This window comes from Anastrepha obliqua, chromosome 4 (assembly GCF_027943255.1).
Source record: "Anastrepha obliqua isolate idAnaObli1 chromosome 4, idAnaObli1_1.0, whole genome shotgun sequence".
NCBI lineage: Eukaryota > Metazoa > Arthropoda > Insecta > Diptera > Tephritidae > Anastrepha > Anastrepha obliqua.
Window position 1 is genome coordinate 82680309 of NC_072895.1, and position 14656 is coordinate 82694964.

General features: G+C 36.9%; 1 protein-coding gene across 1 annotated transcript; it reads right to left on the bottom strand.

The window, feature by feature from the left end:
- Positions 1 to 1280: 1280 nt before the first annotated feature.
- Positions 1281 to 2881, bottom strand: LOC129244249 (uncharacterized). Its single transcript, XM_054881865.1, has 2 exons — positions 2530 to 2881; positions 1281 to 1627 (listed from the first exon to the last, which is right to left on the bottom strand). The coding sequence occupies exons 1-2, from the start codon at positions 2879 to 2881 to the stop codon at positions 1281 to 1283; spliced, it is 699 nt and encodes a 232-aa protein (XP_054737840.1).
- Positions 2882 to 14656: the final 11775 nt, after the last annotated feature.

Consider the following 14656-nt stretch of genomic DNA (forward strand, 5'->3'; position numbering starts at 1 on the left):
ATACGCAGATTCTATTAAAAATAATTCAAATTTTTGCGGTTTCTTTTTCATCGGAATAACAATTTGTCTATTTAAACTTTCTTTAAAAAATGAAATCTGGACATCGATCTCGACATACCTTTAAAGATACCCCGATATCTCGGAACGAACACTATTAACGAACACAACTTCTGATGTCGATCGCTAGATGTAGAAGTCGCCAGATCTCTCAGCTCTGGTGTTGTTCTGTAGTGGCGTTATTGCTATACGTATTTTATTATAATTAATCGATAGTCGTTTGGAGCCTACATTGCTTATCACGATATGCCATTTGAAGGTAGCGAGACATCAATTTCATTGCCAGCAGTTGAGAAATCTGGTTTACATTTTATTCATTATTTCTGTTGCTACTATGATTCAGTGGAGAAGTTTTCTGTCCATAATTTAGTATACTCTGGATCTTAGTGTAAACTACATAAATTGACGTCCTCATTCTTGCATGGAGTCGAAGTGTCATTGAAAGATCCGGTAAACCGCTGAATTTATAAAAAAAATTCCGTTAGTTCAACATCACAAACACTTTGTGATCTTCGCTTTCTCGCCTTGTTTAAAATAATAATAATAAAAAGCAAAATCATAAAAAAAGTTTCTTCTAAATTGAGGTTGCGGTAGGCAATGGCAAACCTCCGAGTCATGAAAAAGCTCCTCGTAAAAACTATTTTCCGTGCGGCATTGGCTTAAAACTGTAGTCCCGCTATTTGTGGAACAACATCAAGACGCACACCACAAATAGGAGGAGGCGCTCGGCCAACACCTAAAATAGGTTTAACCCATTAACGCCGGGGTACAGAACCCGTGGACCGATTGTCATGATTTTTCATACACCACTTACTTTTGACCTTCAGATGCAAAAAATAATTTAAAAAAAATTTTTTTTCATGCCACGCCCATTTCCCAGCCTCTACTTTTTAAAGTACAGCCGGCGTTAGTATATACATTTTTTCATTTCAAAAACTAAAAATGGGATTTGCTAAACAAACGGTTTTATTTTCATTAAAACATAAATTTACAGAATATGCTTACAGTTACGAGTCCATATCTGTTTATTAACGTTGAAAATCTCATAAATAAAGGAAAAAAGAAATAGTTTTAGATATTATGTGTGGTATTGAGTGAAACAATCTCTTTTTATGCAAAGGGTTTTCCTGCACATGGCGCATGACCAAATTGTGCATTGATGGCATACGACGCAACACAATTGCGAGTCATTTTTTTGTGGAATATGGCCATCGGTGTTTCTTTCAACAGATGAAGAAGGTGCACGCCTTTTCCAGTTGTGTATTAAATTTATCGTTTTTGTTATTGAGTGATATATAAAACTTCCAAGCATTTGTCATGGTCAAATCAAGGAGATAAGTGAAAATTACCCACCACCATTTCTTTCCCTTCAGTGCTATACGATAGACATTTACATTTTGGTCTATATTATCGACGCCACCCATATGTTTATTGTAAGTGGCATATAAATTTGGTTGTGGAACGTTGATCTTGCTTTGACTCTCGCGAGACCAGCGCTTAACATAATTCACTGGTGTTATTGTATCAAAGTTGGTAAGCATCGAGCAAACGCTATTGTCTACCCACTTAACTGTGAGGATATCGTTGGAAGTATCGTAACGATAATCGTAAGTTCCACGGGAACGCTTTTTGAAAATCTTGTTGACATCAAGCTTGCAATTTTAAATTCTGTTTTCGCGAACGGTCCCAGTTGCTTTGAACATCATGTTTTCTATCTGTCTCATCAGGGAATGGGTGGTAAAATAGTTGTCGAAAAAAATTGCATGTCTCTCGGGATTGGGAATCCTGTCCACAAAGTTCAATACAACGCTTGCGCCTAGCGGAATATTTCGAGCTTCGGACGTACTTTTTCCACAATAAACATCTAAATCATAACAATACCCGGAAGAGCTAGCTAGCATCCATGCCTTGTAACCAAAACGTATGGGTTTACCTCTTATAAATTGTTTTGCTTGCCGAAGTACTTTATCATTGATTCATCAATTGTCATTGATTCATAATTGTCTAATGTTAAACATTTTGTCTGTAGAATTATTTATTTCTTTGTTGTCTGCAAGATGCAGATATTTTTTTATTTCGAGAAAGCGATCTCTTGACATGCCTTCTGAAACAATATTGAGTCCAAGATCCTCGTCAAGTGACCAGTACGAACGCTCAGTTGGTATCTCATGGTAACCGGTTAAAAACAAGATACCTATAAATATTCTCATCTCCTCTACGTCAATTGTAAAGTTTCGATTGTTTTTATCGGAGCGGGCATATAACATGGTTTGGTCACACATGTATTGAACTATTTCGCCCGTTAAAAACTCTTTAAAAATCATATTTGGTGTGTACTCATCAAAACTTTCCTTTGTTGTCTCAAATATTTCAACATAAGCACTGTCATTGTATTCGAAATTATACCTTGGATCTTTTCTGAGCCATTTACAATTTCGGGTATATGTAAAAGGAAAGTAAAAAACGTATTACCTATAGATAGGTATTTCTCTGAAATTGAGTTCTGTCGCGATGCTGCCGCAGAAGTTGATGGTCCATCTAGTGTTGAGTCTATCACTGCAGCTGATGCAGAGGCCGTCGATTTATTGTAATCAATCATATCCTCAACAATGTCTAGTTCAATATGTCCGGGCACATCTGTCGGCATCATATTGTCGTCTAAATTATCTTCATCAAACTCTTCCGTGTCAGTTAGTTGGTCTAGATCCGGAGGAATGATGACCAAATCCGGAATGATATCATCATTACCTTCATCATCATCACCCAAAAGAGCATTAACTGCTTTCTGAAGACCTCGGAAGCTGTTTTTGCCACGGAAAGTCATTTCTAAATTCGGTGGAGAAAAAACAAAAAATGTATACCATATACGCCGGCTGTACTTTTTAAAGTACACCAAACTTTGGGGGGTAGAAAAATAAATAAAATTGAATTTACCGCCAAAATCTTGTTTTTAGTATTCTTTCTAATGCTTTTCTATACACGTTTTTTATAAATAAATATATTTAAATAGTCACAGTTTACTTTTTTCTCACTTCAAAGACACACACCTCTTAAAAGATCAAAACTTTTTGTAACTGAGTGACTTTGACACATCACAAATGACACAATGTCAGTCCAATAACGGTAAAAAAAATTAACGGCTTAGATTGGACTATGAACTAACCACAGGATTGCCAACTTGATCGAAATCGATTAAAGTGTGTCCTAAAAAAATCTCGGAAAAAATCCCAATCTGCTGTACTTTATAAAGTAGAGCCGGCGGGAATGGGTTAAGCGCCAATTATTATTTTTTTCATGAGTAGCGTTGCGTCAAATTTGTTTGAGAAGTGGTCAAACCTATGCAAATGCCTACCTTCAAATCCAATTTGGATTCCAACTGAGCATTGTGGGGAAAAATCAAGTCAGGACACGGTTCTACTTGTTAACCGTAATCCGTGCCATTCATACTCGAAATACGGTTCTACTGGCTGGCTTTACTGGTGTGAAACTCGGCTGAAATCGTCTAAGCGAAGGAAGCAGAAGAAGTACAGTTATTCACGTTTTTCCTCACTCAGCATAAACTTGGCTTAAGTAATTGCCCAACACCTTCGCCCTTAACAAGTCAGCAATTAATTACCAATCATTATTCGCGCATTATTGCAAAGTAATAACGATAAGTATGCCACACAGTCAGTAATTAGCTAAATTTGCACAAACAAGTATACAAATGCGTTGCCGAAGCAATTTCATAGGAGAATTGCAAATCCACACTACTGATTTTCGTAATTACGTGTAGCGGAAAGTGGTATGTATTTCATGATTTATGTATAAGAGGACACACAATGGCACAGAGGTTATTACTAGATTAATATTATTTGAATACTGATAAGTTGAGTTACTGAAATTAGGAATTTTGTTATGAATTGTGATTATTACATAACTTTGATATTTATTTCTATCTAATAATTATGCCAAAACTACTGTAGCAGCTGTAATAACTAATACCGCATACAGCTGACAAGACATAATTAAAGCAATGATGGAGCCCATCGGCAGACTTTCGCAATTGCTTATACATCCCAATTTTGATATTTACATAAAAATGTGATTAACTCCGAAAATGGTATGAACTTTACAATTTGTGGTTAACCGTAACTACTACGCACAAACTGACATCGGAATGGGAAAGCAATTTTGACTTCTCCCATATTTGAATTGGCGTATGTACATATATGCGTAAAATTTCACTCAAAATGTGGGAAAAATAATTTTGTTTTAAGCTACCAGTATTCCATTTGTGCTATGCTCGTGAAAGCAACCTTCGTGGTATACTGAAATCTGATCTAGTTTAGTCCACAAGAAGTAGTAAACTAGACAAAAACTATACTTGATGAGGAAATTCTATTAGAAAAGTATTCTGTAGAAAAAACTGTGAAATTGGAAAGGCACTGCGTTTTATAGATGAAATGATGTGGTGTATGAGCTTAGCGTAAACATTGATATGATGCACCGAATACAGATTCAGCGGCTTCGCTGGCGTAATCAAGGCACACCAACGTGAACATAGCGGCTACAGAGTCAAACAAGAAGCAGAAATCAAGATGAAAAAAATTTACCACGCTGCAGGCACCTGCATATATACCCGGTAATCAGTTGTTACACTAGTTACTGTAAGTAGATATTGTATTTATATGTTATCTCTACATCTCTAGAAAATGAAGTGGTCATTCTCGCGTAGTTCGCACCAGTGCAGTCATAAAAGCCGTTCGAGAAAGAACTCGCAGAAATCGCCTTAGAAAGCAGGAAAGCATTTCCAGGAATATGAATGTATCAACTAGACATGGAGTCAAGACAAATTAGAGATGATGTCCATATGAAAGCCTTCCATCGCTCAACTGGTCGGGCTTGAAGAATATTAGACTCGACAGATTCAAGCAGCTTCTTTTCACAGATGAGAAACCTTCCACTGTTGAAGAAGTTTTTAATAAGCAGAACGACAAAGTCTATGCCTAAGTTTCTAAAGACGCAAAAAATGTTGTTCCAAGGGTTCAGCGTGGCCATCATCCAGCTCACAGAAATTTGGAGACTCTCAGACAATCTTTGGTTCGACTCTCAGACAATCCATGGAAACCGTGCGTGCTGCAATAGTTGAATGGCCTAATCGTTTGAAGGCTTGTTTAAAAGCAAATGCGGACCATTTCGAATGAAAATTAAAAACAAATTTCTCTGACATAATATTTACATGATTATATAAAATTAACTTTACTAAGAAAAGTATAATAATTTCATATCTATGACGGACTTAACTTTTAACAGAACTTATGGCAGGACTAAGTATATAAAAATGTGAAACATTTCTTTGAAAGAGCATCACTCAAAAACTGCTTCCTCGATTTTAACATTTTTTACACCGTTTGAAAGCCAAAAGGCCGCAGATAGTTAGCGTATTTTCGTATGGTGTTGCCACCTGTTCGTGTTAAACAGAAAAATAGTAAATTAAAAAATGGGAAGCATGTATAGCAAATATTTTTAGGAAATATATAAAAAACAAATGCAGCGTTGGCGCCTGGATTTTATTGAAAAAATAGCAATTTGTTACAAATTTGACTTGCATGTTCATATTCTTATATAAATTTTAATGAAAGATATATGAGGTATTGCCATTTACTATTTTATTCAAAAAGTATTGCAATTGCCTTATTATATGAGTGGCTCAGTGCCATCCTTGCCTAACCCTCGAAATTTCATATTTGGAGTTATTATGCGACATTACTTAGAAATACTCCAAACTATCCGTGCTAAAGTTGCACATCCCTAATTTTTGAACGAGACAAGGCTGACATCTATGGGCAGTTTTGGCAATCTCAATATGTCAAAAGTTATTTGGGCCATTTCTGCCTAGCCATCAAAACATGGCGGCCGCGAGCGACATGTTGTTTTCGTTATCCGACTTTTCAGGTGACGATAGTGATAAAGACAAAGACTACTTACCTTGAGATGAAGCCTCAGGTATTATAGTTTCATTTATTCTTAACCAAGTTTATGGCTTACAAAATATTTTATGTGTTTAAGTTAGGTTATGTTCCATGGGAGAGAATGACGAGCAGCTCGTGGAGAATAATAAAGGGCGAAAAAGAGTCAGGCAGCCTCACAAACATAAACAATATATTAGAAAACTAAAGCGTGCACGTGGTGAAGAATATCTATCTACAAAAGGACGACTCATTCCACAAAAACGGTGTGACTTATCAGAATGTGGATGTGTACTTCACTGTTCTCAACAGATTTCTGAAGACCGAAGAAGAGATATTTTTAAGGGATTTTACAGTATGGATGGGCCCATGAAACACTCTTTCCTTCCAGGTCTAATTGAGGTTACAGATGTTAAAAGAAAATATACCAAAAATGAAAACAATCGTAGGGTTAAAACAAGAATCTACAGGCTTCGAGATGCACAAGGGGAAGACAAATTGTTTGCAAAAAAATTCTTTAAAGGGACACTGGATGTATGCGACGGAACCATTGCAAATGCATTAAAGAGAAAGCAGCAATCCGGTACGTCGAGAGGTGACTTAAGAGGACAACATACTCCACATAATAAAACTAGCTTGGCAGATGAACAAAGGGTTTGCGATTTTATACAACAATTTCCATCGTACGATAGTCATTATTGCAGGCGAGATAGTAACAGAAAATATTTAAATCCAGACCTAAACATGAAAATAATGTATGATATGTACAAAAATTGGTCCATTGACAATAAGCACCATACAGTCTCTTTATTTATTTTCCGACACATTTTTAATATAATACAAAATTTAACCTGCATTTTCACCAACCACAGAAAGACACTTGTCAAGACGAGTTCAAGCTAAAAATGAATAAAGGGTGTTTTTTTAGAGGTTAGGTTTTCAAGTTGGCACTACTTTTTTCGTAGATTGTCTTTTTGACAGCTGTCACTTGATTTATGCTCAGTTTGGTTTGCCATTTCATAATGAATAGACTTACACCTGAACAACGTTTGCAAATCGTGCAAATTTATTACGAAAATAATGGTTCAGTTCGCGCGACGCATCACAAGAAAATTTTGTTCAGCGATGAAGCTCACTTTTGGTTGAATGGGTATGTCAATAAGCAAAATTGTCGCATTTAGAGTGAACATAATCCACAATCCATTGCTGAGACGCCGTTACATCCTCAAAAAGTCACTGTTTGGTATGCTCTATGGGCAGAGGGAATCATTGGTCCATATTTCTTTAAAAATGAAGCCGGCCATAATGTTACAGTCAATGGAGAGCGCTATAGAGCCATGATTAATGACTTTTTCGTGCCTGAATTGGACGATGTTGATGTGGACGACCTTTGGTTCCAACAAGACGGCGCTACATGCCATACAGCCAACGCAACAATCGATTTATTGAAGGAAACTTTTGGTGAGCGAATTATCTCGCGCCGTGGACCTGTGGCGTGGCCTCCAAGATCGTGCGATATAACACCGCTGGACTATTTCGTGTGGGGCTATGTGAAGTCGCTTGTCTACGCAGATAAGCCCGAGACGATTGACGTCTTGGAAGAGAATATTCGGCGCGTTATTGCTGACATACGGCCCCATTTGCTGCAAAAAGTGGTCGAAAATTGGGCCTCTCGGCTGGAATTTATTCGAGCCAGCCGCGGCGGCCACTTGCCCGAAATCATTTTTAAAACATAATGGCAAACCCTTATCTTTATAATAAAGCTAAATTCTTGGCCATAACATTAAATTATATACGTTTTATTTCATCTTGAAAACCTAACCTCTAAAAAAAACACCCTTTACTTTGCAGACAGAAGCTGAAAAGCAGACTTCCAAAGTGCAACATGACATTCATTTACGATAAGTAGATGTCATTCGGGATATGAAAAAATATCTAAAATATGAGATCTAGCAATAATACAAAGCAAGTAATCGTTTTCGACCTACAAAAGACATTACCTACTCCAGTTTTGACTACCGGAGTTGTATACTACAAACGTCAACTCAGGGTGTATAACCTATGCATACATTTTGTACCACATAAAAAACTGCATGCCGTCAACTACAGAAGAAATCACTCTTTATAGTGACAGTTGCGGGGACCAAAACCGAAATATTAAAGTGGTTTTGGCTCATTCTTATGTTCTACAACATTCGAAAATTGAAAAAATTGACATGAAATTTTTGTACCGGGGCACAGTTTTTCAACATGCGACCAAGATTTTGGAATAATAGAATGGGAGAAAAAGCACCATCCCCACATTTTCCATCCCGATGATTGGTTAAATGTAATTAATTCTGCTAAAAAAAAAGTCCTAAATTCAATGTTCATCAGATGACGAAATATTTGTTTTTTAACACAAAAACTTTGGAAGAATCTATTACACATAGGAAGGTTTCAACTAAGAAAGAGAAGGTCGAATGGCTTAAAATTAAATGGATTCAGTTGCGAAAAGGAGAGCCAAAGAAAATGTTTTATAAGTACAGTTATGTTGAAAATGATTTACTTTTCAGTACACTAGACCTGACAAAAAAATCTGGTAGGGGTCGCCCTTCGCTTTATTTTCCATCTCAATTACCGGCCCTGTTTCCAAATGGACGCGCTATAACTAAAGAGAAGAGAAAGGATTTGATACATCTTCTGAAATTTGTGCCTCCAGTGCATCACGACTTTTACCAATCACTTAATGTAGGGGTTGTTGAGCAAAATGAAGGATCAGAAATTGAAGAAAAGGACGAATAGCAATTTTTCTCATCACTTCAAGGATGCCTAACCATCATGTCCTAATTGCTTAGTAAGCGCCAAAAGTGCGTATACGTTTTTGTACCAAAGTCATGATGAGACAATAAAATATTTATTTTCTTAAGTTAATTTGTAGTATTCAAGGAATGTATTTTCAGTTTAATTAAATGTTTCAAATCTTCCTAAAAAGGCTGTTTAATTTTTAATTACCTATTAACTTGGTCACTAATTATTAGGAAATGACTAAATTGAGGCTTAGGCAAGGATGGCACTGAGCCACTTATATATTCTGTGTATTTACTATTTGAAGTTAGATTAAGGGAAAACCACTATCGAAGGGAGGAACTCCTGATTGCTATCGGACCTGTATTAACGCCATAAAGTGAACACTCAGCTTTCGATTTGTACTTAGAACTGAAAAAAATATTTCTCCAGTCGAATTTTTAAATAAGCTAAAAGCTTCAGAACAACTAGCACGCCAAATCTTCTCAAAAATTGGAGATGGTACTTTTCAGAAATTTTAAACCTAATAGGTTGTAGAAGTTTTGGGGTTATAAACTACAACATAATATTTTTCAAGCAAATGTTTGGATGGGTTGCTGCAACGGAGATTATGTTTTAATTTCTTAAATTCCAATTATTCAAATTATTTACCCATTCCTATTCAAGCCAAACTGTGGTCACCAAGATCTCCAAAAATTCACTTCATCTTTGCACTAAAATGTTTAATTTATCGCATGCGATTTTAAAATATCAAACCACTTTTTATGGCAAGTAGAAGAATATACCTCCAGCAAACAATAGCAGAATTTTCTCATTAACATTACGCGCTTTGATGTGAGGAAACCAGATTTTTAAATTAGATTTCTCTTACGGAACTCATTAAATTTAATGCAACCCAGACGTAGCATTTGCATGTCATGCAAAGTTGTCTGATTTTCAATTTCATACATTTTTTTTTTTTGGATTTCAGTTCTCTTCCTGCCATTTATAACTATGTATTTACATATGTATATGTAAGTTTGTGAAAATATTTCTTAGGCACAAACACAATAATAAAAAAAATAGGCACATTATTTGCTGCATGAGTATTGACGTTATTCTTGCTATCAAAGCCATTGTTAGTGGCTCTGCTGCGGAAAGACGTAAACAGCACCGCAATAATGCAACAACAGAACAAAGGCTGGGCGCGTTAAGGGCTTGACAACAACATGAATATGAAAGCTGCTGCGAACAATACTGAGTGGGTAGTCTACTCAACTGTGGAGGAGGAAGCGGAGGACTTACTGTGTTAGAAAGGAGGCTGTAGCAGCGACAATAAAATTATGTGCGTTCATCCTTCGGGTAAACAACATAAAAAGAGGATAATGATGTAAAGTATATTTGCCTTAGGCACAATGCATGCGTCGATGGTGCATATCTACATATGTGCATGTGTGTGTATAGGTGTATGTATGTATGTATGTATATTTCGATTTGTGTAGTACGGTAAGCACTTTTTATTGCTTCGATTCTTAAGAATTCTCTGATTCATTAACAGCACCATTTGAAATTCAGAAATTTCAATGGAAAAATTAAAATTGGAAAATTAAAAAATCCAATTTCGTTTTTGAAAAACTTGTTTACTAAAAAAGAAAATTAGTTTTGGTAATAGAAATCTTTATTTTGATCTTTATGAGGTCAATAACTTGACCTTTTGTATACTGCAGCTGTGTAGTTCACAAATGTCAAATATGATTCATTCTTTTAAAACGTCTGCCGTCAGTCATTGAAAATAAACGTCTGATTCTGATTCACCTATTTCGTTTAAGAAAACATCATTCAACGCTCGATCAAATACACAAAGTCGTAAGAAGCATATAAAGCGCCAAGGAACAGAAAAAAATGTGTTCAGCCGTTTTAATTGATGTATCGCAAGCTTTCGACAAAGTTTGGTACGAAGGGATCCGCCAAAAGCTCAAATCCATGCTGCCAACACAATACTGCCAGACGCTCTCGTAATATCTTAATGATGGTACTTTTGCGTAAAACACGAAAATGCATATAAAATCAGGTGTTCCACGGGGAAATATTTTGGGTCCTCTGCTATATCTCCTGCGTATTCACATCATACCATCAGGAAATCAGCAAGTAATTGCAACATTTACGGATGACACAGCCATACTACATACAGCTACAAGAAGTGCCTAACCTTATTGCAATGGGCTAAGAAATGTAGAATAAGTAAAACGGGACAAATCAAATCAGCGCACTTAGTGTCTTCTCTGAAAAGCACTATTTAAAAGTGAAAAACGCTATTTAAAAGCGATAGCACGGATTTGAAAGAAAGGAGTTAAGCAGAGCTTTTTGGTATTTGGGGGTTCTTATTTCACCTCGTTCATCTCTGACTATGTAAGGTGCAGCATGGCACAACGTGCCTCACATGAATTATTTCTCATCAAGTATAAAGAAAAAAATTTTTGGACCACCGAATATGCACATTCTTTCCACAAAGTAGAAAACTAAGCCTGTCACTAAAAATGTGACATTCAAAAAAAAAAGATCAGACGATAAATATTGGGTTTGGGAAAAAGAAATGTCGTATTTGTGATTGCAATTTTACGCTTTATTTAACGTACGTAGAATTATCCAATTCAAACTTGTTGCCATTTAGAAGGCAACTTCATTATCCCCCCTTTATAAAACCCCCATCCTTATTTTCAAAAAACTCAGACAACCAGTTTTCGCAAGCCTCTTTTGAGGTCAACTTGGTATCACCAAGGGCGTTTTGCATGGACCGGAAGAGATGATAGTCACTTGGTGCCAGGTCCGGACTATATGGTGGGTGCGATAGGACATCCCATCCAAGCTCCCGTAGCTTTTGGTGGGTCATCAAAGATGTGTGAGGACGAGCGTTGTCCTGGTGGAACACAATACCATTCCTATTGACCAATTCTGGCCGCTTCTGGTCAATCGCCTGCTTCAAACGGTCAAGTTGCTCACAGTAGAGGACCGAATTAAGGGTCTGACCATAGTTGACCAGCTCATAGTGGATAATTCCCTTCCAATCCCACCAAACATGCAGCAAAACCTTCCTGGCGGTCAATCCGGGCTTCGCGATGGTTTGGGACAGCTCGCCGCTACGATCTTTTTCACTTGGCGTTGTCGTACGTGATTCACTTTTCATCGCCAGTCACCATCCGCTTCAAAAATGGGTCAAGTTCTTTCCGTTTTAGCAGAGAATCGCAAGCGTTGATTCGTTCCAAGAGATTTTTGTGCGTCAACACGTGTGGCACCCAAACATCCAGCTTTTTTTGGAATCCAATCTTCTGCAAATGGTTCCAAACGGTTTTATGATCTACACCTAGTTCCTGACTAATCGAGCGAATGCTCACATGCCGGTCTCTTTGGATAATTTCAACGATTTTATCAGTCTCTACGACGATTAGCCTACCAGTACATCTACTACACCAGAACGAAATCGATCGAACCAACGCTGTGCTGTGCGAATCGTTACAGTATCAGGCCCATAAACTTCACAAATTTTTGCCGCCGCCTTCGTTGCATTTACTCTAAGGTAGTAAAAACGTAAAATATGACAAATTTCTTGCTTGGTTGACTCCATCTTTGACACGCTATAACTTAAGACTGAAACGTACGATCACAACACTGTCAAAGAGACACTTGTAGTACAGATTGTCGTCTTCAAATCGCCGTTTAGTGTTACCCGATGCAATAAGTACAACGCAAGATATGTTTAAATGTCGCGCTCAATTGACAAAATACGACATTACATTTTCCTTAACCCAATATTAAATATAAATTGGGCATTGTGCGGCAATTGAGATTGCGAGTTCCTCAAACAAAGCGAGATGGTTTAAAACAATCAGGAATATATTCATCCAGATCGATACATTGGTTGGCATTTGTTTCCATCGGGGAAGTCGAATTACTTTCCAGCTGACGTTTCAGTAGTTGTGGTCCCAAAATTAATAAAAATAGGGTTCCAACTTGTTTCACATCCCTCATTTTCTCCAGACTTGGCTCCCTCGGATTTCTCAGCCTATTATTTGTTCCTCAATTTCAAGAAATGGCTGGCGTGAAAAAGATTTTATTCAAACGAAGAAGTGATTGCAAAAACGAATGGCCTTTGGACAAGTCTCTTACTATACATTTTAGACGCGCAATGTGCTCGGCAATTCTATTTCAAAATAATGGGGCGCGGTTGTAACTACTTAGTAGATGCATATTTTTGTCACTTTTGTCAAAACGACTCATAAGAGAGGTATGTAACGGGTTAAAATGTACCACGAAAACATTTGCCTTACAATTGTACTCTAATCTCCAAATCTCTTAATACAGCAAGGTTCTCAGCTTAAAAAGGCCCCCCCTTTTCACTCTAAACTACTGGACCTAAAACTGACGGTGAGCCATCTGGTAAAGAAAATATATTAGAGTATAACCGATCTTGAGAAATTCATGAAGCCCAATATACCTCTAGGACACAATTTTATACACCTTGAGATACTTTAACTTTTTTCGCACTTAATTTAAATGAATTCAAAATATCCCGAGAATATTCTGTTAAAATTTCAAGCTCTTTTTCTCGGGATGACGCCGGTGAAGAGGAAACTCTCATGAGTACTGACATATCAATGTATCACAAAAATTCAAGTCTTTAGGAACGAAACTGACAAATTTACGAGTATTCGGGCTTTGGTCACTTGAAACGGCCGGTTTCTATACCTGCTCAATTTCTCGACTCTAAAGTCTTTTTTGAAACTTGTTATTTTTATCTACCCGATCAATTCTCTTAAAGTTTTGTCCTGCCCTTCTTTGTTACTCGTGTTACGAGAAATTTAAAAGTATTGTAAAAAATATTCTCCCAGGGATACCTCAAGAAATATCTATTTAACAAATGCAATTTGATTATTTTTATTTCTGATGATGCTGCTTTCTAAGTAGCTGTATGCTCTATTAATTAGCCCTTACAACGCTTTTGGGCGTCAGGCCGAGATACTTCTCTTATTTGTGGGGTACAACTTGAAGTATTAAATACCGCTTCCGAACGGCAGATGCTTTTCATGGAAGCAATACATTCGGAGGCTTACCATTGGCTGCTGAAGAGCGACCACTTTTAGAAAAACTTTTTCTTTCGATTGGTGTTTTGTGCCCAAAGTAGCGAGCATCTTCAAATGATAGTCACTCCTCAATCCATTCGGCTACGGCGGCTGTTTTTTAATTAACGTAATCTTTTATGTTGCCACAGCAAATAATAATAATATAATAATAATTTTTTACGAGGCACCTGCAGAAATTCATCACTGAGTCACTCGCTCAATTCTCTATATTTTGAACTGAAACTTTTGGAAAATATTGTCCAAATGTTTTGTTATTATTTAAAAACTTACCAAATACACCAGCACTATTTGTTTGTCAGCGAAATATTCTTAAAAGTATGTCTTTTTTCAGCGAATCAACAAGGGTAAAGTGAAATATTCATGAGCAGAAAATTAAAATTTTACTCCTTGACTTAGCCGGACCACCCTAACGCAAATGAACATTTTTATTTCGATATACCGCATATGTGATTTTTTACAAACTCGAGTAAATGTACATGCATACATATGTACAAAGGTATGCGCGTGCTACTAATCGTAAGTAAGTCTATAACTTCCAACTTCAATACTTTCCCTGCTACCTCAAGCCTCTTTCACGCCTCTCGTTATTCTCTCGCTCATTTGATGAGACCATTGCCATTGACAAGCTTCGCCTGCTTACATACATAAATACACACAGACACCCATACATATAACATATTTGTATATCGCGCATTTAAGAGGATTCTAACTGGTTTCAGCCAGTCACGCTCCGTCGAAATGCAA

What these genes read in the sequence shown, in the direction of transcription:
- LOC129244249 (XM_054881865.1), bottom strand. Translation starts at nt 2,881, where the DNA reads ATGACTTTCCGTGGCAAAAACAGCTTCCGAGGTCTTCAGAAAGCAGTT. An exon ending in AGAGAAATACCTATCTATAG is followed by an intron (nt 1,628 to 2,529) that starts GTAATACGTTTT and finishes ATATCCTCACAG; the next exon opens with TTAAGTGGGTAGACAATAGC.